The 21,756-nt window shown below is 41.0% G+C and overlaps 1 protein-coding gene across 13 annotated transcripts in view; it reads right to left on the minus strand.

The window, feature by feature from the left end:
- Positions 1-752: 752 nt before the first annotated feature.
- Positions 753-21,756, minus strand: part of LOC105476208 (Rho GTPase activating protein 32) — a 308,635-nt gene continuing 287,631 nt past the window's right edge. For all 13 annotated transcript variants that reach the window (XM_011731907.3, XM_011731908.2, XM_071075804.1 and 10 more), the window contains 8 exons: positions 19,014-19,121; positions 18,291-18,436; positions 17,529-17,724; positions 15,743-15,888; positions 13,607-13,678; positions 9,852-10,730; positions 8,120-9,162; positions 753-6,809 (listed from right to left, as the gene is read on the minus strand). In XM_011731907.3, the coding sequence (XP_011730209.2) occupies positions 4,557-6,809; positions 8,120-9,162; positions 9,852-10,730; positions 13,607-13,678; positions 15,743-15,888; positions 17,529-17,724; positions 18,291-18,436; positions 19,014-19,121 (4,843 nt within the window). In that variant the 3' untranslated portion in view covers positions 753-4,556. The remainder of the gene's footprint in view (positions 6,810-8,119; positions 9,163-9,851; positions 10,731-13,606; positions 13,679-15,742; positions 15,889-17,528; positions 17,725-18,290; positions 18,437-19,013; positions 19,122-21,756) is intronic.

The following is a 21,756-nucleotide window of genomic DNA, read 5'->3' on the forward strand; positions in this document are numbered from 1 at the left end:
AAAAAAACAGGGCCTAACACCTGAAAATGAAGAATGATTTGCAATTTGACTCTCAGTAGGAAAACCAATATTCAAGAGCTGAATACTGAGGGTCCTCCGCGCCTCACCTTCAAGTCCTGGTTGATACTTAGGTATTTATTTTGACAACTGTGGCAGCAGAAGAAACTCTGGAGCCCTGCTGGGCAGCTGGGTCACTTGCAGTACTTGGTTCACATCTACAGCCACTGTCTCACTGACACTTGATCTGGGTTTGCTGTGAGCAGGTGGCCTCATCTGGGGCATCATTATTTCATGGTCATTTCACCCTTAAGAGAAAACAGGATGTCCAAGATGTGTCCTTGGAATCTGTAAAAAATGGTTTTATTCAGAATTCCCTTTGAAGGATCCTGAGACAAGCTGATTCAGTTTCCTGAGAAGTGCACACTTGGGAACCAGGCTGCAAGAGCAGAGCACGGACTCCCTCAGGAGCAGGAAGCAGCAAGTCAGCCCAGACTCTCCAGGATGGATCAAGAGGCCTCCACCACTCTACAGGGAACAGTGTTTGACTTGGGGGAAATGTGGCCAGGCGGCAAAAGGTGGCAAATAGATAACAACAGGAGACACTTAACCCCTTTCCTCAAATAATGTACCACTGGGCATAATAGGATGTGTCATAAAAACGTGTCCTTTGGTCCTAATTCCCCAAATCAATTACCCCCACTATTTCACTATAATTCACATTAGGTCAAAAAGGAAACACATACACAAAGCAGTCTGTTTTAACCTGAAATAATTCTGTTGATATTCGAATCGCTTTCAGTGGGACATTTGCTTTAAACCACAAGGTATCTCCATCTCCAGGTACAAAAAATCCCTTCTTCCCTCCCCTGCCACCCCCCACCCCACCCCACAACCAAAGAAACAAACAAAACCCAAACCCACAACTCAGCTTCAAATAAGTTTGCAAGAAATGAGACTCTAAATATTTACATATGGGGCAAGAAATAAATCACAAAACTATTTACAAAAATACACAAGCTTATATGCATTAACAATTTACACCAGTTCACAAAAATATTAAGACATAAAAAAACACTATATAAATTAAAATTAAAAACTCAAAAGTATGATCTAAGACTTCCTAGGATGCTTCTCTCATGCAGGTCATGGTTGAAAAATCAGGTTTTGCTATTCAGAATCTAAACTGTAAAACCATTTTTATTCTTTGAACATTAACGGTACTAATCAGATAAGGAAAACCGTCTGTGCACACTGACATTATCTTGCACACGTTATAATACACCATTCCTGACATTTCTGTAACACACAGTGCTGAAAATCACATGCCTCTAACCATGTGGCAGAAGTAACTCTCTGACATACTTTTACTGTCATTATTACTTTCTTACACATTCTGCTCAAGCAATACTTTGCCAACATACTAAATGGGTGACTGACAGGGCTGAAAACAGAGAAATGAACTTTGCAGGCTCCTTCTTTAACTAAAGGGGCAAATTTCAAATTTACATCGTTTGCGTCTATTACTGCTCCAAATGTGGTAACCTACTCCTCTGTCCCCACTCACATTAGTAACAGTCCCTCCTCTCTACAGAATTAGTCCTAGAATTTTTCAACCTGACCCTAAATTTTAAAAAATGCTTTGCCATTGTAAGAAACGTGCAGGCCCTACACGTGGGACCATCCCAGGGACTTGTATGTTTGAAAGGAAATTGAATATAGTAAGAAATAAGGCTCAGATGAAATTTATTAGTAAGAAAATGGCACCTCTGGGATTGTTAGCAAATTTTTTAGCCAGACGTCCAGGGAATATTTATTTCAATCAGACCAAACTGTGGAATCAGAATTTTGCCAAAAAGATAAAATCTGGAGGCAGGGCTCTGAAAATGTCAACAGGATTAAATTATGGGTTTAATGTATAAGGCAGCTCCACTTCCTTGATCATAATGCTCCGTGTCAAAATTGGAAAGTAATAACATTCAGTTACTCTATTTGTGAAGCCACACACGGTGGACTGTGCTGAGGTATCCGGCTCACAGTGATTTGCCGTCCGATTTCCACCCCACAACGTTAGAAAGGGAAAGATGCTGGAAAAGTCTCTCAAATAACTGAATCCAAAGTTAAGGCTGCTGCTAGCATGCATTAAATGAAGTAACTCTAGATTTGATCTAAAGTTTGTGTTTCACGCTTATAACAGTAATTGCAATCATCATTCTATATTTGAAATATTTACCTGATATTTCTAAACCCATAGGACATTTATGAATAAAGAAATTGCTTTGAGGAATTAACCCTACTATTTATAAAAAAGGCTTTAGTTTCAGGACTAAACAATGTGTGCGACAACAAATCCACAAATATTACAACAGGACCGGACTCCCTGGGTTACTTCCTTCAGGCTCTCAGTTACTGAAGCCATGTGTATCTCCTGGTCACAGCAGCCCCTCTTCCTAACCTCCATGCTGCTGGTGAGAACTTACAGGGCTGGTGTGGTCTCCAAGGGGCAATGGGTTGCCTATTTGACAAAAATACGATTAAGGTAAAAAAAATTAGTGCCACATATTCACCAAAGGTCAAACTCCTGTATGTAGCACCCAGGGTGTTTTTGTGCCAAAGGGAAGTATCCTAACAAGTTTCCTAGCACTTTGACTACATACCAGTTGGGTCTGCACTTTTAATGTAGAGGCCTCAATTTCCAGACCTTTTCACATATGGGAGTTTCAAGGTTTCTACTATGGTTTTTACTGCATCCCTCCAGTGAATTCTAAGGGAACAAAAGAAAACCTTATAGAATATTCCCACATATCAATGTGTTGTTCTTAAAACATTTTATTTCTTTTTCTAAATATAAACCCTTAAAATGCACATTATTTTTTAAAATAAAAACTGGCATGAATCCTAATCTTTATACAATTTCACAGCAATAATAGCAGCATGATTTTAGCCTCTTAAAAGATTTCCTCCTCTGCTCTAAATAAAAATTTCAAGTTCTAAAAAGCCAGAGCAGCAACCATCCAATAAATGGAATGCAATTCTCCTAGTGTCTTCTACAGACTGAGCATTTAAAATATGTGAATGTATAAAACTTGAGTATTATTAAGAGTTATGGAATGAAATGACAATCTAAACTCATTTTGTAAACATAGGACTGCCTTGCTAGTCTGATGTATTTTGTGGGGTGGAGGGAGCTGAGAACATAGAATGGAGTTGGGCTAGAGAGTTCCTACTCTAATAAGGAATGCAACTTTCAAAAGCTGCAGGTGTTAAACATGTTTAACATGTCTCCAGAGTTATAAAGAGCTATACCTGAAATGCTGGTGTAGATGGTAATTACAACACGACTGTGACCACACAAGTACAGAGTAAGCAAATGACAGTAATGGCTTAGGACAGCAATGATAACTGCCCAGAACTCCACTGATGAAATGGGGCTGTGTACTAAGCCGTTATTGCAGGAACTTGCAGTCTAATAATAGATAATTTGTAGCTACTTAAATTCCCAGGGATCCTGTACTCAGGTTTAGAAACAGAAACAAACACGGAAATTTATATTCATAATAAATTATGTGTGTCTATCCAGTCAAACCATGCTGGGCTTTTTTAATGAAAGAAAGCTGATAATTTAGGAAAACCAATGGTATGACATGTTTTACTAGAATTACAATTCACCAAACATTATTGAGGGGTGGGGTAAGAAGAAAACCTGAAGGCAGGCAATGCATTAAAAGCATCAATAAGAGTTTTCTGGTGCTAACAAAGTTCACTGACAATAAGAACTTTACTATCTTCCACCTAAGAAGTTTCCTTAAATACTAACTTTTAAAAATCCCTTCTGTCATGATATGAGCCCATTCATTGAGCCGTGAGGAACAAGGATGGAAAGTAAGAATAGAAAAAGTATGGTTCAGCCTGAGTCTAAGTGGTCTGGTGTTTTATGATGACTCTACCAAATGTTTAATTTAAAGTCTTAATTTCTTATTTTTAATTATAATGTTGCTGTCTGACTGACTGATCTTGAAGGATCAGGGATTTTTCGACGACTCTAACTGAACACAAGCTCCTTCTCAGATGGGGCGAGTGAAGTGAGAAGAGTGTGTCAATCTGGGCAAGTTGTGCAGCTACTGATGGAGAAGCAGGAAGACAACAGGGAATGCAGAAGGCTACCAGGACATCGGTGTGAGCTGCTCTCAATTACGCAGCAAATGCTAAGAAGAAAGGACAACGCTGAATTCGAATTCAGTGAAAGGCAGTCCTCAGGCTCTTTCAAGCTAGCCCTAGATCTGTGTCCTGCGACAGGTTTCTCTACTGGGTTTCAGCACGGGGTTGTACCATCCTTCGGATCTTTTCTAAAGACAAAAATGACAAAGTCTATAGATGGAAGAGGTGGTAATGAAGCAGGGAAGGGGAAAAAGATGGTGATGTGTTTACTTTTATTATCTTTTTTTAAATGTGGCCAGGGGTTTTATAGTATTTTTTGTTTTTTAATCTTTTTGGTTATTGAAAAAAATAGAACAGTCCACTGTCCAGCAGAGGCTGCTTCAACTCTATTGCTCCAGGGCTCATTCTGCATGGATCTGTGTTTCAGGATGCTGCAAGGACCACTCTGTAGGCAGGAAGGCCCCTTGACCCAAAGCTGTAGCATAGGTCCTGCTCTGCGGATGGGGAAAGCCGGGGGGCACATACGTCCCCATGCCGCCCCCTGCAAAGCCTCCCCGCTGGTGCTGAGGCAGGGGGTGGTAATCTTCCAGGTTATCATACTGAGACACAACAGCCACGCTGCTCTGGCGCTTGCCGTGCGGTTGGTATTGGTACAGCACACTGGGGTCCCTCTCCGCGTTCTGGGTGTGATGGAGTTTGAGGCTATGACTCCTCTCTGGCTTAGGGGGCGGGACCATTGACTGAGTAAGGTGTTCTTCCTCCTTGTAGCAGTCTCTGGAGTGTTTCTCTGGGGCAGAAGGCTGCCTAGCCCGAGGCCGCTCCATCTCTTTGGAGAGCCTCACCTCTTTGTGGTTCAGCCTTAAAGATTCTTGCCCGGATGCAGCATATTTCACTCCAGAGTTATGGTAGCTGACTGGCTCAGAAGTGTCTGGAATCCCTTTGGACCCATAATCTAACTGGCCAGCTCCCTGGGGATAAGGGGGCCCATTCTTTGACTCACAGAACTGCCTATGGCTTGCTTCCTGGTGCGCCCTGTGCTCAGGGAGACTGCAGCCCATGTCAGGAAGCTTCCTGCTCCTCAGGCTGCTCTGCTTCTGCGGCAGGGACGGCTTCTCCGGCTGCGTGCTACCATGGCCTCCGTGGTGGTGGGCTCTGTCCATCTCTGCCTCGGGATGCCTCCTGTAGAAGCGGTCCTCTCCCTCGGGACTGATGGCCTTGGCTGCATGGCGGCCTTCCTTTCCTTCTGCCACTGACAGAAGTCCAGTTTTCCCAGGATCTGATTTACTACGCAGATGGATGACATAGATCCCACCCAAGTCGTCCTGCACGGCCGGGGTCATGTTATCATACTGGGACATGACAGGCCCTTTCACCTTCTGCCGAGCACGGCTCTCTCTCCGGATGGACTGCATGCGGTATTTCTCCATGTCCTCAAGATCCCATGAGGTGTAGGTGTGCTTCACATCAGCCGCCGGAGGCATGTTGACTACATTATGGTCGTTGGGAGAGAAATAGCCAGTCACGTTGGCCCGGGGACGTGGAGGCAAACCAGCATAACTGTACAAGTTCTTTCCTTGCAGCCTAGGATTGTAGAAAGCAAAGTCTCGATTGGGAAGGCGGTGAAGGGGTCTCAACTGGACTGTGCCATAGGCATCCACATCACACAGGGCCCCATCTGGACTGTAATAGGAACTAGAAGAACTGGAATACGGGCTATACCTGTAGTGGACCCGGCCATTCTCAAAGTAAGGCTGCAGCTGAGTGACGTGATAATCGGAGCGGGCCTGGGAGGACTGATATGGCTTATATTGGTACAGGGGTCTTGGGCAGTAGGCTGGCTCATCATCTGGGGGAACTTCTGTCCGTGAAATGGGAACAGAGCGAATCATGGAAGACGGCGGAGCATGGAGAGACTGCACTCTCCGGATGGTAGGGTATGGTGGAATGTCTTCAGGGTAACAGGTATTCCTAACAGAGGAGCTCAAAGACGACACATACTCGATCCGGCTGCATGGCTTGGAATGGTGTCCAGATGCGTTTCTTCCTGGGGCCACATATGTGTTATAACGAAGACCCATGGAGGCTGGTGGCTCTGACCTGGCACCATACACTTGGTGCTGCTCCAATTTACTGTGATGTGGAGGTACACTCTGGGGACGGTACTGGCAGTTTGGAGTCATACTGAAATGCAAACAGTTTTCTGGACCAAAGGGTTCAGTGGTGACATCGGGCCTAGCAAAGGAGGAGTAAACTGTTTTCTGAGAAGCATGCTTAGGTTGTGGGACAGGAAGTGGTAAAGGCAATGCATCATCCACAGAGGCGGATGAAGCAGTGACAAAGGAATGATAATTTGAACTGCTGGTGGCATCTGCACTGCTGGAATGTATGGCAGCAGCCATCTTACTCTCCATCGTCCTGGTGGGGGGCAGTGGTGTAGGAAAGCCACAGGGATGTGCAGGGACAGACTCGGCACGCAGGTGCAGCAGCGGGGCCCGGGCACCATCCCGCACTTTCTCAGGCAGGCCTGGCTGGACAGCTGTAGCCATGGGACACTGAGCAGCAGCTGCACCACTGTCACTGATGAAGGCAGACGCAGGGTCATCCACGGCTCGAGGTTCAGGTGGCCTCTCTGGAACTGGAACTGCTCCTTGAACCTATTGAAAGACCATAATACTATGCGTCTATTTTTTGTTCCGTCTATGAATCAAGTACTATTAAATTTGTAACTCACAAATTGAGGCTGGTTGGGTAGCAACTTGAACTTTCCCAAGCCATGTGGTTGCAAAGAATCTGTACCCACTGATAGGAAAAGAAGGCTGGTGCTGCTATTTTGTATAAATATAGTATTCTCTCTGGAGAACCATTCAAAGTTTTCTAATTTATGAGAGGTTTTAAATGCGAGGCGAGGTGGCCTATGGCATGATTTTAATATACAAACCAAGAGAGGTTTAGTCAAGTAATACTGTAGAGCTTAAAAATACATACCCGGTCTCTTAGTCTAGCTCAGTCTCAACACCAAGGACATTTTGTTAAATTAAGAGTTAATTCTATCATCTGGAGAGACTTTTGAAATTCACAGTTGTACACAGTGAGCAGCTTTAGGCCTTCAAAAATAGGGAAAGGCAATATTCAAATCAGAGGCTACTGCCTCTCCCCTACCTTTGATTCCACCTTAGTCTGGCCAAAGATAATCCTCATACTGAAAACATGCTATCCTTGAGAAGCAGTAAACACAGCATCCTCCACTAAGGTCTAAAATCTGAGGTCCTATTAATAGTTCAAGGTGACTAAGAAAAACAACCTGTGGCCCTTCTTAAAATATGAGGAAATTCAGGAAGAAACCTTAGCATTCTGTATACTACATTCTCTCACTGAAGCAGGTGCCTGACTATGGGACAAACTGCTGGTGAATGCTAGGAAAGTAACAAAAATCCCAAGGTACTATAATCTCTTACACTTGCAAAAAGTCTGCAAGGCAGACAGTCCTACGGATGTTTTGAGAATGAAGTATTTTCATTGTGTAACTGTGAATAATTGGCAGAGGGTAGGTAAATGACTTGCCCAAAGTCACAATGAGTCAGTGATGGAGTTGGAATAAAAAAAAAAAAAAAAACAACTCACAACCTTAAAGCCCACTTTGTCTTACTAAGTGTTACTAGGAATAAACTAGTGTTTTACTAGTTTATTGTGTTACTAGGAATAAACTACCAAGACACTTTAGAAGAAAAGGGAGCAGGTACAGTTAAGCTATAGTCATGGAGGAGCTACTCCCTTTCCTCGGGAAAAGCCAGCATCAAGGTAACGGCAGGCTCCAACCTCAAATGGGAATTATTTCATGGAAACCAGCCATAGGGCTTAAAAGCAATTGTTGTGTCTGACTCAAAGGTAACAACACACCCTGCTGAAAAGTGACATACCTTTGGTAATAGTATATTTCATCTCACTGATATCTTCCCCTTCTTACCTTGTGGGAATTATTTAATCCTATATTGGTTGCTGCTTGTACCTGCCCCACAACTGGTGGCTGCTCTGCAGATCTCTGGGAAGGTGGAGGGGGAAGGGGACGATTAGTTCTGTGTGTGCGCTGAAGGGTGGCAGCAGCAATATCAGCAGTGGTGGGTTGTTCAGCCACATCCCAGCTGACTTCCTTGGTGCTCATTTGGGCTGTTGCTGGAGTAGTTGTCATGTACGTCATGGTGGCTGTGCTGGTATTCTCTTCGGGGGACCCAGAAGGATAGATTTTATCCCTAGGTAAATTAGGAGGTGTGGGTGATTTGTCTGCAAGGGACCCAGAAGGAAGGAAGATTTTATCCCTAGGTAAATTAGGAGGCGTGGGAGATTTGTCTGCAAATTCTAAAGGGTGATGGGGTTTATCCACACTTGCACCAAGATAAGAAGGAGGGTGATCTCCACTGTAGAAACGGGGTGGAGACTGGTCCTGATCCAAGAAGGAGACAGCTGGCATACTGTTCTTCCCAGACTGGTCTTCAGGGAAACTTATAAGATCATCCGACTTCTCTGAGTCTAAGGGAACTGAAGTAATTCTGGCCTTTTCTGGGTCCCCAGATAAATATGTTTGATGTGGCTGATTCCCTGTTAAGTCTACTTGGTGATACTGCTCCCCAGATTCAGTTGTGTTGGAATGGGTAGGATCCCCAACAGCTGTTGTCTCTGGTAGAGGATGGTCACAGTTTCCTGGTGCGTTATTCTGGAGGTGAAACTGCTCTGCTGGTCGATCGGTTTGAAAATAGGCCTTATCTAGAGCAACTGCAGAGTAAGAACTGGGCAGATTATCTTCAGTTGTAGCCACCGCTATATCTCCATAATTTGTATACCCAGCCTGAGAGGTCCCTGGTCTCTTCAATGACTGAGTTGAGGCTTGCTGTGCGGACTCAGCTAATGCTAGCGCCAACATTCGGGCAACATTTTTCGGAGGCGGTGGTGGTGGGATAAGAGAGACTGAACTGACAGGAACGGAATCCTGAGGGGGGTCATGGGTAACTGCTCCTAGTGGGAAATTGGGAAAAAAAATGAGAGTGAAAAGGTAGCTTACGTTATCCTAAATGGAAAGCCAAACACTCCCCATGTGATCACTAAAAAATAGGTGCCTTCCATATTTCAAAATGGCAATCCATGATCTTCTATCCCACATGCAAATGCTGTAGAAAACACATCTGGTGCAGAAGGAAAACTAAAACAAACCGTGTATAAAGACCGCAATCTCTTCTTGAATTGCTACAGAGATGGGGGGAAAAAAGCAGATCCCTCACCTGGCTCAGAAAAGATTGCTTAGAAAACAAGCTTCAAGTGCTTGCAGACTGTTATTATGAACAGTTTTTACATTTGATGGTGTAGGCTGGCTTGTTAACTTGGAAGGCTACAATAAAGATATTTTATTAGAAGAGAAAACAGAATCAAGAGCTACGCAGTTGTGCAAAAATTATCCACGAATTCTCACTGTCCAAAGAGATAAGGGGGCTTTTGTGAAGATTTGAAGCAGGACCATTGGCCCTTTTGGGGAGTTTTGTTTGACTGCTTTTAATTTAGGGCTTTGAGCCATCAGCACCACCCAGAAAAGCATTCTCTTTGATTAAAGGCTAGCTGTGGACAAATTTCTCTCCTAAAAGGCACAGATGGCACACAGGATTGCAGATCCCTCTTAACTTAAAGAAAGAATGGAGGAAAACAAACGGTACCTGTCTGAGTCTGTCCAGAAGCTACAGCCTTACTCTGACTGCTTGAGACAGACTGATCCTCTTTCCCTGGTAACTCTACTTCTTCAGCAGCCACCTGGTCCAGGGGCTGGACTTCAGATTCACATCCTTCTTGGGCATCTGTCTCATTTGTTTTCATCTTTACTATCTGGGTGGGGGATCTATTTGTGGCATCCCTTTCTTCAATGCATTTGTCCCAGGCTGAAGATGATGCATTCTGAGCTGTGGTATTTGAGACTGTACCAATGACTTCTGACACCCGTGGTGGTAGGGTCACTGAAATTGGCTCAGATATGTTCATAGAAGGTGATTTGCTTAATTTCCGTCCTATCTTCGGAGAGAAAGCATAGACGACCTTTTCCGTAAAGGAGGATGGCTTAGATGATTTCTCTTCAGTTGGGCTCAAGTCCAGGGTAAAGAATGGACTCAGTTTCTCCTGAAGAGGAGAGACAGGTTCAGAGCTTGCTGTGCTTCCTGGAGTCTGACATTGGCTACCACTTGTTTCTGCATCCTTTTTATTGGCACTTGTTTTATCCTTGGAGTATCCTGGTGAATCTAAAAAGGAAGCACCACTCTCCAGACATTCTGATTCGGCCTTGGGAGGACTACATTGAAATGACATTGGATCAAAATCCAGGCTGGCTACTCCAATGTCTGGTGGGCTCAAGTCAACATCCTCAGCTGAATGAGGAGACATAAGGGCTGGGATATGAAGCAGCCCTCCTTCCTCCTCACTCTCATTGTCATGAGGCAGATTATCATAGGAGTTACAGCGGTTCCCCAGCATTTCTCCATTAAAAGAGGCAGACAGTGCGTCACTGGAAGATCTGGGTCTTCTGGGTCGGAAGAGCTTAGAATCACCTGGAAAAAATGAGTAACAATGTCAAAGTGTGAACATCCTAGATACACAATGCTGGGGTAAGTCACCTACTCAGCACAGAAGTAACTTACTGTCTAGGTGAAGGAAGTGTTACTTCTCATTTTCTTTCTGAAAATTCTTTCAGGGCACACAGATCATTTAAACTTGAGATAATAGAACTCCCAAACCAAATGCTACATAGCGAACATGTGATAGAATCAGAGGGTGAATGCAGTATTTCATGGTCTGGATAGGAAAAATAACTCAGAATGCTTGGATTCTATTACTAATCCAACACTGATTCTTGGTGTGACTTTGGGCAAGCTTTTCATTTCTTTGTGTCTTATTTTATCACTGGCCCTCATATGACTTATGAGGAGGAATTAATCACTTTGAGTGGCGTTTTGAATCTATAATAGCAAAATGGATTTTTTTTTTTTGTGGGGAAACATCCTTATAATATTCAAATTTCTAAATAAACTGAACTTCTCAATGAAAAAATCTTCACAATCCCATAAAGTATTTACATATATTTAGTAAAAAATTCCTTTCAGATACTAAACAAGAACCTCATTTTTTTTCCCTTAATAGGCTTTAAGTTTCCCAAGCAGAGTCCTCAAGAGTGGCAGAGAGTATTACATAATTTTACGATGTTGCTAAATATCAAACTGGTAAAAAAAAGAAACTATTCTATTAGGATTATTTTAATTGCCATAGTTAAAAAGTAATTTAAAGAGGCAGAAACTATCTTAATAAATATAAATCTATTGGTCGGGCACAGTGGCTCATGCCTGTAATCCCAGCACTTTGGGAAGCTGAGGCAGGCAGATCACCTGAGGTCAGGAGTTCGAGACTAGCCTGGCCCAAATGGCGAAACCATTTAGTATCTACTAAATATATTAGTATCTACTAAATATAATACTAAAACCATTTTAGTATCTACTAAAAATACAAAAGTTAGCTGGGCATGGTGGCGCATGCCTGTAGTCCCAGCTATTCAGGAGGCTGGGCAAGATAATCACTTAAACCAGGTGTTGGAGGTTGCAGTGAGCCAAAATTGTGCCACTGCACTCCAACCTGGGCGACAAAGCAAGATTCTGTCTAAAATATATATATGTATTCACAAATATACTGATTACCCATAAAATTAATTCCTTACAAACATCTTCTGCTTAACACTAGTATCTACCTAGCTTGCTGCATTGTTTTTGTAAGTTATCTTGACTAGTTTAATTGAAAATCTTGGAAAATTCACATGATGTCAGACACTCGGATAAAGTGACGGGGAAGAACTTCTGGAATCAAAAGCAAAGCCATTGATAAGTGAGGATCTGGCAGTTAGAAGAGTTATTAAATGAAGATGAGGAAGCTGACCAAGATGATGATACTTCAGGATATTTCAAAAGAGCAAGATTTCACTTGTTCTTGAGTATCACTGGATTAAGAAAAGCCCTTTGGAAATCAATGTAGCTCCTGTTTTTTTTGTTTTTTTGTTTTTTTTTTTTTTTCAGACAGAGTCTTGCTCTGTCGCCAGGTTGGAGTGCAGTGGCACAATCTCGGCTCACTGCAACCTCCACCTCCTGGGTTCAAGCAATTCTCCTGCCTCAGCCTCCCCAGTAGCTGGGACTACAGGCGAGCACCACCACGCCCAGCTAATTTTTGTACTTTTAGTAGAGACAGGGTTTCACCATGTTGGCCAGGATGATCTCGATCTCTTGACCTCGAGATCCGCCCACCTCGGCCTCCCAAAGTGCTGGGATTATAGGCGTGAGCCACTGTGCCCGGCTGGTTAGTTTTTTTAAAAGGACTTTCTTTATAATTCTGCTGCAATGGCAAAACTCAATTCAAATAAATGAAGAATGTCCTATTATGCTATTACAGTTCTATTAAAAAAACAAAGCTTCTTCCAAATTGACATTTAATTCTTTATTCTAAAAATTAGTGCATAGATATAACCATAATCTAACTTTAGCTAAATAAGAGAGAAAATAAACTTATTTGCACAATTTTTTAGTTTTGTTTTTTAAGTTACACTGCAGTCAAACCTCTTTTCACCCTTAACCATGAAATTTTAGTCCCTATTTTAAAAAGATTTTCTTTTTTTTTGAGACAGAGTTTCACGCTTGTCACCCAGGCTAGAGTGCAGTGGTGCAATCTAGACTCACTGCAACCTCCGCCTCCTGGGTTCAGGCGATTCTCCTGCCTAAGCCTCCCAAGTAGCTGGGATTACAGGTGCCTGCCACCATGCCCAGCTAACTTTTGTACTTTTAGTAGAGATGGGGTTTCGCCACATTGGCCAGGCTGGTGTGGAACTTCTGACCTCAGGTGATCCACCCATCTCAGCCTCCCAAAGTGCTGGGACTACAGGCGTGAGCCACCACGTCTGGCCAAAGATTTATCTTAAGTTGCCTTCTCCAAGTACTAATTATCCTTGTAAATGAGGACCACATGTAATCAATCCAATCTATGAAATTTAAGACCAGGTTAAGCCATTTGCAAGACAAAAGACTACTGGTCTAAATATCAAAACTGCTTAATTATACACTTTATAAAATTATGCTCCCATTGTAAAATTTAAAGGAAATAGTAATAACACAAGTTTTCACTAGACATTAATAAATATAAATGGCTAACTTGAAATATTTCAGCTATTTTTATGTAAACTGAATAGCAGTCATGCCAAAAATGAAAAGATTAAAGACTGCTACCACGTGGAAGCATCAATGAATTTTAATCTGAATAATACTATATAGATACTAGTATTCCTAGGAAATGAATAGCCTACTTATTAAGCACAGGTATATAAAAATAAACTCAACTGCAGTATTCTTTTATGCAATACATTATAGACTAAAATGACTGAAGCTTTCAGTCTTACCGTCAACTGCATGGAGAGAGGTAAGAGACTCCTCACTTTTAGCTGAACGGAGGGTTCCTTCTGCCCTGCCACCTGAAGAATAAAAAACAAATAGTGTGAAGATTTATTATTTGTTACATATGTGGTTAATGGGATCAGTGTTTTCCTTGATACATTTAAACTTTTGAGAGTGATGAGCTGTACATTTTGACAGCAATTTAGTATTCTATTATATAGCGTGTGACACTGTTCTTAAATGGTTTCCCGTGTGAAAAATCTCTTTTCTAAAGGATGATGAATTTGAGCATAGAGATTAACTAAGATGCTGCTTTCTTTCACATTTCGTAAAGACCAATATGATATCTTGAGATGACATCAGACCGGATGTAGAGTGGACCTTACACCCAGTGACTGGCGTCCCTGTAAGAACACACAGACACAGAGGTGGCCATGTGGACATGGAGGCAGAGATTGGAGGGATGTTGCCACACGTCAAGGAATGCCAGGAGCCACCAGGAGCTGGGAAAAGCAAGGAAGGATTTTTCCCTGGAGCCTTTGGAGAGAACACAGCCCTGCTGATACCTTGATTTCAGACTTTTTTCCAGACGGAAAAAAAAGAATCTGTTTATTTTTTACCACTCGACTTGTGGTAATTTGTTACGGGAACTCTGGGATATGAACACAGGTAACTTTACGTACATATGTGAATCTTATTCGCTAAATATCTTCGTCCTCTTTAACCCCCTGGCAGCACTATGAATGCTTTCTTTTTAACCCCCTCTTCCCCTGCTAAGGATAGCATGCATCTTTTTTTCTCTGCCTACCTTTATAATCATTTCTTCTTACTCTCCTCTCATGACAGCTCTTCCTTTCCCACCTTTAAACATTGCTTCTCTCCAAAATTCAGCCCTCAGCTGGCTTCTTTTCACTCTGCTCCCATCTCTTGAAATACCATTCTTAGTCCCTTGTCAGTTAGGTGAATCCCTACTTCTCCTTGACAACCCATATCAAAGGCTGTATTTTCTAATCACTAGCCCCTCCTCTACAAGAGTTGACAATTCCTACTATAACTATCTCATGTAACTATTTCTTTTATTTTTTAAGGGACAATGTCTCACTTTGTCACCCAGGCTGGAGTACAATGGCACAACCATAGCTCACCGCAGCCTCAACCTCCTGGGCTCAAGCAATCCTCCTACCTCAGCCTCTAGAGTAGCTGAGACTATAGGTGTGTGCCACCAAGCCTCGCTTATTTGCAATTTATCTTTTTTTTTTTTTTTTTTGTAGATGCAACGCCTCACTTTGTTGCCCAGGCTGGTCTTGAACTCCTGGCTTCAAGCGATCTTCCCGCCTTGGCCTCCCAAAATGTTGGGATTACAAGTGTAAGCCACTGTACCTAGCCTAAACCACTATTTCAATAACTATGATTCTGTGCTAATAATTCACTTTCTTACACGTATGACTTCCCAATTTGACTTGGAAGGCAGACTACCTTAATTTTCTATCTGCAGAGACTGCTATCAAAATAGTTAGCACATGCTCTACATGATTGCAAACTGAATGACGAATTAAATGAATTGAACATTACACCTCAAACACTACCTAAGAAGAAAGTACTACTATCCTTCCTAGATTCAGAAGTTGTTACTATCAATAGAACATGGCTTTTAAACGATTTTTAAAAGAGCAGTTTTTCAACAGTAATAGATTTATTCGATCTAATAAAATACTCTATTAATGAGACTCCTAATAAAGAATACCTTCTTTAGTTAAAAGAGTTATAAACTTGAAAGGTATGTTGAAACACAGTTTTGAAATTTTTTTAGATCTGTAAAAATACAGATCGATAAATTTAGATACCATAGCAGTATTTATTTACAACAATATACAAGGTATATGGGAATTTAATCACATTTACACTATATATAGAGTTTCCTTAAGAAAAGAAATTGCATACTTCTACATATTTATATATCATTTATATAATATTACTTTTCAGTTTAGGAATAAAGAATTGGTGAAAGAAGACACTCCATATGTGTGACACAACTGTGAACATGTTACGGAAGCGGATCATAACAATATGTGAAGAATGTGCCCAGAGCAACCAAAGACCATCATGACAGCAGCAGAAGTGAGAATCTCCCAGGCGTTCACCTTTCAGAGCCATGGCTTTCATCTCTGAAGGCTCACTCTCATTCCGCTGCAGCTTTCGTTTAGAAACAGATGATGATTTCCCCAAGTTGAAAAAGGAACGCCAGCTACCCACAGGAGACTTTTTCATCTTATTTTGAGGCCTCTTTCTATGAAAGAGAAAATAATCAATCAATATTAAGATAGCCATGGGTCTGTCTTTTCTTATAGAAAAGAAATGAACACATGACAGAAAGAACCAAACAGCCTGGAGAGGCATAAGTGAAATAGTAAGCAAACATCTACCTTCCAGACAGCACACTCTACACAGTGCAGCCAAAGCAGAAAATGGATATTAAACATGCAGATTTTAGTATTAGTAACTATTTTCACAAAGATCATTCTTATACATGTCTTCATATTTGGATCCAACCTCACAAACTGAAAAATAAGTGGGAATAAGATATATCTGGGAATAGGAAATATTAAGTGTTCAACAATAATACAGAGTTAAAGAAAATGATTTAGGTGTGAGTAGAGAATAAAGGCAAAAAAATAAGACAAAGATTAAGAATAATAACAAACATATACCGAATGCCAGGCACTCTGCTACCTGCCTTATATGTAATATCTCCTTTAAATCAGATATAACCACATGAGGTAGGTACTATTACTCTCATTTCGCAGCCAAGGAAATTATGACACTAAGAAGTTCAAATAACTTCCTCAACATTATAAAACTATTAAATGATGGAGTCAGAATTGGAACCCAGGCCTATCTACATCCCAATATCTACTCTCTTTACTACTACTCCATAAAGAAATCTTTGAAAAAATTATGGAACTAGAATACAAAATCAAGATGCTGAAGACAAACTCAGGATGACAAAGTAAAAGAGTATGTTCCGACTTTTCGTTGACAGAATGTTTTTAGTCACAGGAAGTGAAAGGAAGTTAGAGGAGTATACTAAAATACGGGAAGAACAAATTCTAAAGTTATATTAGTACTACCCAATCCAGAGAATCAAAATCCTTACATTCATGTGTAATAGCCAAAGGAGTAGCAGAGACATCAAAAATAACTTTTACATACATTAGTCTTCCTACTATAACCTAGTAAAGAAGATACAGAAACCATGTTATTATCATTTCTTTAGAGTAACAGAATTTCAGAGCTGGAAGGGACATTGAAAGAGTGAACTGCTGCAGTGGTTCTCAAGTCCTAGCAGACATCAGAATCACCTGGAAAGTTAGATGAATGACCAATTGCTGGGTCCCACGCCCAGAGTTTCCGATTCAGCGGGTCTGGGGTGTGACTGGACGACTGGACAATGTGCACTTCTAATAATGATCACCAGGTGATGCTGATGCTGTTGGCTGGGAGACCACACTATTGATCTCTTCTAACCTTAATGTGGAACCAATGTCAAACAAGTCATTGTCCATTCCTGACTTTCTGAATAAACTGTTCAACACAGCTTATTTCTAAACAAATTTATAAACAACATAGTTCAGAGAGAAAAATCAACCCTATGTAGTGACAGTATATCCTCATTTTTCCAAACAATTTTCCCTATACAACTGACATTCTTCTTTTATAAAATTACATGATGTTGTAAAGCAAGAATCATTTGTATCATTCCCCACGAAGTGGTAAGTATCATCCATATTCGAATAAACAGGTTTCTCTGGGATGAGCCTAGAATTCGATAGAGTAATACTAAAATACAAAATTAAAAGCAAACTAAAAGAAAATAATAGGGCATAGCTATGAAAATCATATCCTAAAATAGGATTTAACAAATTTTACCTTTCAAGTGGGAACTCAATTATGGTATGAAATTTCCCCTGAAGTGCAGCAGGTCCTTCTCCTACTTCAATATACTTATTTTCCGTCACAATTGGAGAATTGACCTGAGCTTGTGTTCGTGCCTGGGCCTCTTCCAGTGTCAGCAGTTTGGTGGATGGAGAGGATACCAGGAGGGACTTGGGCCTTGACAGAGAAGCTTCAAAAAGAAAAGGAAGGTGATGAAGAGAGTCAACTATGTGTGAGTGGATTCAATTTGTTAGTAACTCTCTCTCCATCTATCTACCTATCTGCTGTTTCAAATTTTCTTCAAGTATTTTAAATAGCAAAACCCATAGTGCTTTATATTAAATGAAAAACTGAAGATGACATACCAGTGACACACATACACACACATACAACTCTTTAATAACTGTTTCCCTTTCTTAAAAGATATGAGGAAAGGTGATCAATCGCTCAGATATTTTTAGTTTTGGAAGGAATTTTTCTTCTTCTGCTCCATTTTATACTTTAATACACATCAATAATGAATGACAAGTTTTTTAATGTGTCATGAACTTAGATCAAAATAGGTCTAATATGCAGTATTCACTACATACACACAAAATAACTGTCAAATTGTGCATTTTGGTAAGCAGCGATACATTATTAGCTGCCTTATACCAGCGACATGTTTTTTTTTGTGGTAAGAAATGTGTGGTTTTCCACTTCTTCGGAAGCTCAGACACACACTCCTGGTAGGGAAAGAACCCATCTGAGTCGTACCTGCCCCTTCTTGCATGACCATGCTGATTTTGCCACTGAAGAGCACATCAACGTGATTCAGGATGAACTCAACAACCACAGACTGAATTCTCACTTCCATGAAAGCTGCTGTTCCACTGAAGCAGGCAGATTCTATCTGTTTTGATCTGTGAGGTAAACATTTTCACCACAGAGTTGTAAAGATAGCACTCGTAAAGGGCCTCTTTTTTTAAACGTGTAAATCACAGACAAACAGAGGAAGAAATCATACTTTTTTCTTTTTTTTGAGAGCGAGTCTTACTCTGTCGCCCAGGCTGGAGTGCAGTGGCGCGATCTCGGCTCACTGCAAGGTCCACCTCCCGGGTTCACGCCACTCTCCTGCCTCAGCCTCCCAAGTAGCTGGGACTACAGGCGCCCGCCACCACGCCCGGCTAATTTTTTGTATTTTTAGTAGAGACAGGGTTTCACCGTGTTAGCCAGGATGGTCTCGATCTCCTGACCTCATGATCCGCCCGCCTCGGACTCCCAAAGTGCTGGGATTACAGGCGTGAGCCACCGCGCCCAGCCCCCAGAAATCATACTTTTACTGTCCCTTAGGTAAGGCCCAGTTGCCTGTTTTAGGGAGACGCAAATAAAAAGAACAGATTTGTTTTATCTTTTAAAAATTTCCTTAAGGAACACTGATGAATCAGCCTTTTATTTAGGATTAGTTGTACTAAAAGTCACAAGTGAAATGCAAATTACCTTAACAGGTTTGGAGCCCAAACAATTGCTAGATTTTTTGCATGCATATTTGTGATGGAACAATAGTCAGCTAGAAGAGACAAGTGTCTCATCAGGAACTCCAGTGTTCTGAAAATAAAATACAACATATTAACAGAAAGAAACATGATGGAGCAATATAGAACATAAAAACCTACTAATTAAATTCTAAGTTTGCAATAGCAAAATGAAGAAAGGGACCATACAAACCCAAGAAAACTTTTTTCCTGCTTAACAGGTTGAAGTATTACTTATTAGAAGTGAATCCTTCACCAAAGCTAGTTTCTGGAACAAATAACATTTTGAAGTTATGCCATTCTACTTGCAGCAGACACACTAATAGGAAAGGGCCTCAACACTTCTATGAAAGAAAACAGTAATGTCTCAAAAGTCTAAAAACAGTTAAAAGAAAAATTCCAATAGGCATCAAGGGGAGAACATTTGAGCAAAGGATATGCTTTTGAAATAAAGAGCCTAATTCAAATACTCACATTCTGGTTTATCTTGACTACTTAAAATTTGCTTTACTTAAACAATTCCATATATATTGAGAGTAAACAACAGGGAAGAGTATTTCTGAGAACAAAACATTATCAGCTTAAATGTAAGTTAAACCAGGTAAGTGCCGAGTGTGTGTGTGTGTGTGTGTGTGAGTGTGTGTGTGTGTGTGTGTGCGTGTGTGAGTGTGTGTGTGAGAGTGTGTGTGTGTGAGAGTGTGTGTGTGTGAGTGTGTGTGTGAGAGTGTGTGTGTGAGTGTGTGTGCGTGTGAGTGTGTGTGTGTGTGTGTGTGCGTGCATGCATACACAGAGCTATTATCTACCACCTAGCATGTCTCAAAGTGTCCTACCTAATAGTACCCAGGGTAAAACTATTAAAGACAATGGGCTGGGTGTGATGGCTCATGCCTGTAATCTCAGCAGTCTGGGAGGCTGAGGCAGACAGATCACTTGAACTTGAGAGTTCAAGAACAGCCTGGGGAACACAGTGAAACCCCATCTCTACAAAAAGTATAAAAACAATTAGCTCAGTGTGGTGGTGCATGCCTGTAGTGCCAGCTACTCGGGAGGCTAAGGCAGGAGGATTGCTTCAGCCCAGGAAGGCTGAGGCTGCAGTGAGCTGTGATCATGCCACTGCACTCCAGCCTGGGTGACAGAGTAAGACCCTGTCTCACAAAAAAAAAAAAAAAAAAAAAAAAAAAAAAAAAAATAGAGACAATGAATGGGAGACAGAAATACAAGGCTTTATTACATGAAACAGTAATAAAAGATAAAATGTGGTCTACATATAAGCCACAAAGATTCAGATGGACCTAACATGAATTTGAGAGGAAAAGGAATATAATAGACTCGGCATTAGGCATTGTTCAAGAGGCTTTTACCAGCAGTCTCATTTAATTCTCGTAAGAGCTCTAACAAGCACAGAATTACCATTCCCCTTGTACCAAGGACAAAGTCAAGGTTGCCGGGGTTCCACAGAATAGCAGTGGTAGTGCTGCATTTCAAATCAAGGTCAGAGTGGTTCCAAAGTGCCTGCATATTCAAGGGCACTGTAGTTGCTTTACAGTTAAAATGGTAATTCTCTGTCTCTCCTGTATATAATTAAATAAGGAAAGACAAACCAAAGTGAGGTTGGCCTGGGTATGACAGAGGTGAGAAGCTTGAGAAATGTACTTAGAAAACCATGTAAAATTTTATTACTCAAGGAAGGTGAATGAAGGGAATGATTAAAGGACTTCAGAAATGTATTTTATAAGAATTGCAAATTTAAAAAACCAAAGACATCTATTTGGGTTGCCTATCTAATTATAAAGATGTTTTTAAAAGTTAATGTAGAATTTTAGGATTCCATAAAATGAGCACTTTTATATTCAGCAGATGAGAGTGCGAATTGTGCAAAACTTCGCAACCTGGAACGTAATTTGGATATTGTAGTCTAATATTGAGAATAAAATTTAGATTTCCAGAATTTCACTGCCAGGTCATTATCCTGTAATAAAAAACATAATCTAGATTCCACGTAAAAGGATGGCCCTCATAGTAATATTCAAAATTGGAAAAGGAAGGCCGGGCACAGTGGCTCACACCTGTAATCCCAGCACTTTGGGATGCTGAGGTGGGTGGATCGCCTGAGCTCAGGAGTTTGAGACCAGCCTAGGCAACATGGCAAAACCCCATCTCTACCAAAAATACAAAAAATTAGCTGGGCATGGTGGTTTGTGCCAGTGGTCCCAGCTACTTGGGGAGCTGAGGTGGGAGAATCACTTGAGCCTGGGAGGCAGAGGTTGCAGGGAGCCAAGATTGTGCCACTGCACTCCAGCCTGGGTAACAGAGTGAAATCCTGCCTCAAAAAAAAAAAAAAAAAAAAAAAAAAAAAGGAAAAAGAAAAGACCCCACCATATACATAGATTAAATATGCAAACTGTGAAAGGTTAAACAACATATGGCATATCCAAATGAGAGAACACGATTGAAAATTACGCTTTTCAAGAACATCTGAGGAATTCAGAAATGTTGATGTTAAAATTTTGGATAAAAAGTCCATCAAAAGATATATAAAGTAGGAGATACACACACATGTAAGTTATAGTGAAGAAAAGAGTTACACAAAATATTGTATACATTATAAAGCAGGAGATATACATGTACATATTAATAGCAGACAAGGTATAAAATCCAGGTAGGGCATATATGCATGGTAAGTAATATAATATATATTAGAAGACAGG

Source organism: Macaca nemestrina, chromosome 12 (assembly GCF_043159975.1).
Source record: "Macaca nemestrina isolate mMacNem1 chromosome 12, mMacNem.hap1, whole genome shotgun sequence".
In the NCBI taxonomy this organism is placed as follows: Eukaryota; Metazoa; Chordata; class Mammalia; order Primates; family Cercopithecidae; genus Macaca; species Macaca nemestrina.